A 1,173-nucleotide genomic window follows, 5' to 3' on the forward strand; every position below is an offset into this window, starting at 1 on the left:
TCTGCGGGGGCGGGGGCGTCCTGGCCTCTCCTCCTAGTGGCCCCGCCACCCTGGTCAGCAAGTCCCAGAGCAGCCTTGCCACCAAGACCCCCTCATCCCCCGCCCAGCAGTTGATTAGGCGCAAAAGAGCTGCACCGTGCAACAAGCCATTTTCCTCCACATCACAGCCCACTGCCGCTGTCCCTGGCTTGGCAGCTGCCCCGCAGGTGCCTGGCGCCATGTCCCATGCTGGGCCCAACAGCCAGCAGCCCCGCCCCCCAGGTGGCAGCACAATGCCGGCCCCCAGCAGCATGGGGCTTTCGGCAGCACCCCCAGGTTTGGGGAGAGGAGATGATGTTGCAGATCTGTGCTCCAGCTTTGGGGCTCTCAGCATCACGGCAGGAACGAGCAGGACCCCAAGTGGCCCGCAGGGCTCCAGGGCAAGCCAGGGCCCAAACACGGGGGGCCGCCCATGCCAGAGCACCCTGTCGGGGACCGCTGGAGCCAGCACGACGAACCACCCTGTATCGGGAGCCCCGAGTGCCCCTCCCTCCAGTCACATCCCCAGGCATGTGACCAAGCAGAGGTCCAGCTCAGATGGCTGCAGCACTGCCAGCAAGGCCGTCTGCGGGGGCGGGGGCGTCCTGGCCTCTCCTCCTAGTGGCCCCGCCACCCTGGTCAGCAAGTCCCAGAGCAGCCTTGCCACCAAGACCCCCTCATCCCCCGCCCAGCAGTTGATTAGGCGCAAAAGAGCTGCACCGTGCAACAAGCCATTTTCCTCCACATCACAGCCCACTGCCGCTGTCCCTGGCTTGGCAGCTGCCCCGCAGGTGCCTGGCGCCATGTCCCATGCTGGGCCCAACAGCCAGCAGCCCCGCCCCCCAGGTGGCAGCACAATGCCGGCCCCCAGCAGCATGGGGCTTTCGGCAGCACCCCCAGGTTTGGGGAGAGGAGATGATGTTGCAGATCTGTGCTCCAGCTTTGGGGCTCTCAGCATCACGGCAGGAACGAGCAGGACCCCAAGTGGCCCGCAGGGCTCCAGGGCAAGCCAGGGCCCAAACACGGGGGGCCGCCCATGCCAGAGCACCCTGTCGGGGACCGCTGGAGCCAGCACGACGAACCACCCTGTATCGGGAGCCCCGAGTGCCCCTCCCTCCAGTCACATCCCCAGGCATGTGACCAAGCAGAGGTCCA

The 1,173-nt window shown here is 67.0% G+C and overlaps 1 protein-coding gene across 1 annotated transcript; it reads left to right on the forward strand.

The window, feature by feature from the left end:
* Positions 1 to 218: 218 nt before the first annotated feature.
* LOC116863955 (putative protein TPRXL) lies at positions 219 to 1,106 on the forward strand (the record flags this gene model as incomplete). Its single annotated transcript, XM_032851229.1, has 1 exon — positions 219 to 1,106. A coding segment is annotated over exon 1 (888 nt), but the record flags the coding sequence as incomplete, so codon positions are not given.
* Positions 1,107 to 1,173: the final 67 nt, after the last annotated feature.

Source organism: Lontra canadensis, unplaced genomic scaffold (genome assembly GCF_010015895.1).
Source record: "Lontra canadensis isolate GAN:19392208 unplaced genomic scaffold, GSC_riverotter_1.0 scaffold6426, whole genome shotgun sequence".
Lineage (NCBI taxonomy): Eukaryota > Metazoa > Chordata > Mammalia > Carnivora > Mustelidae > Lontra > Lontra canadensis.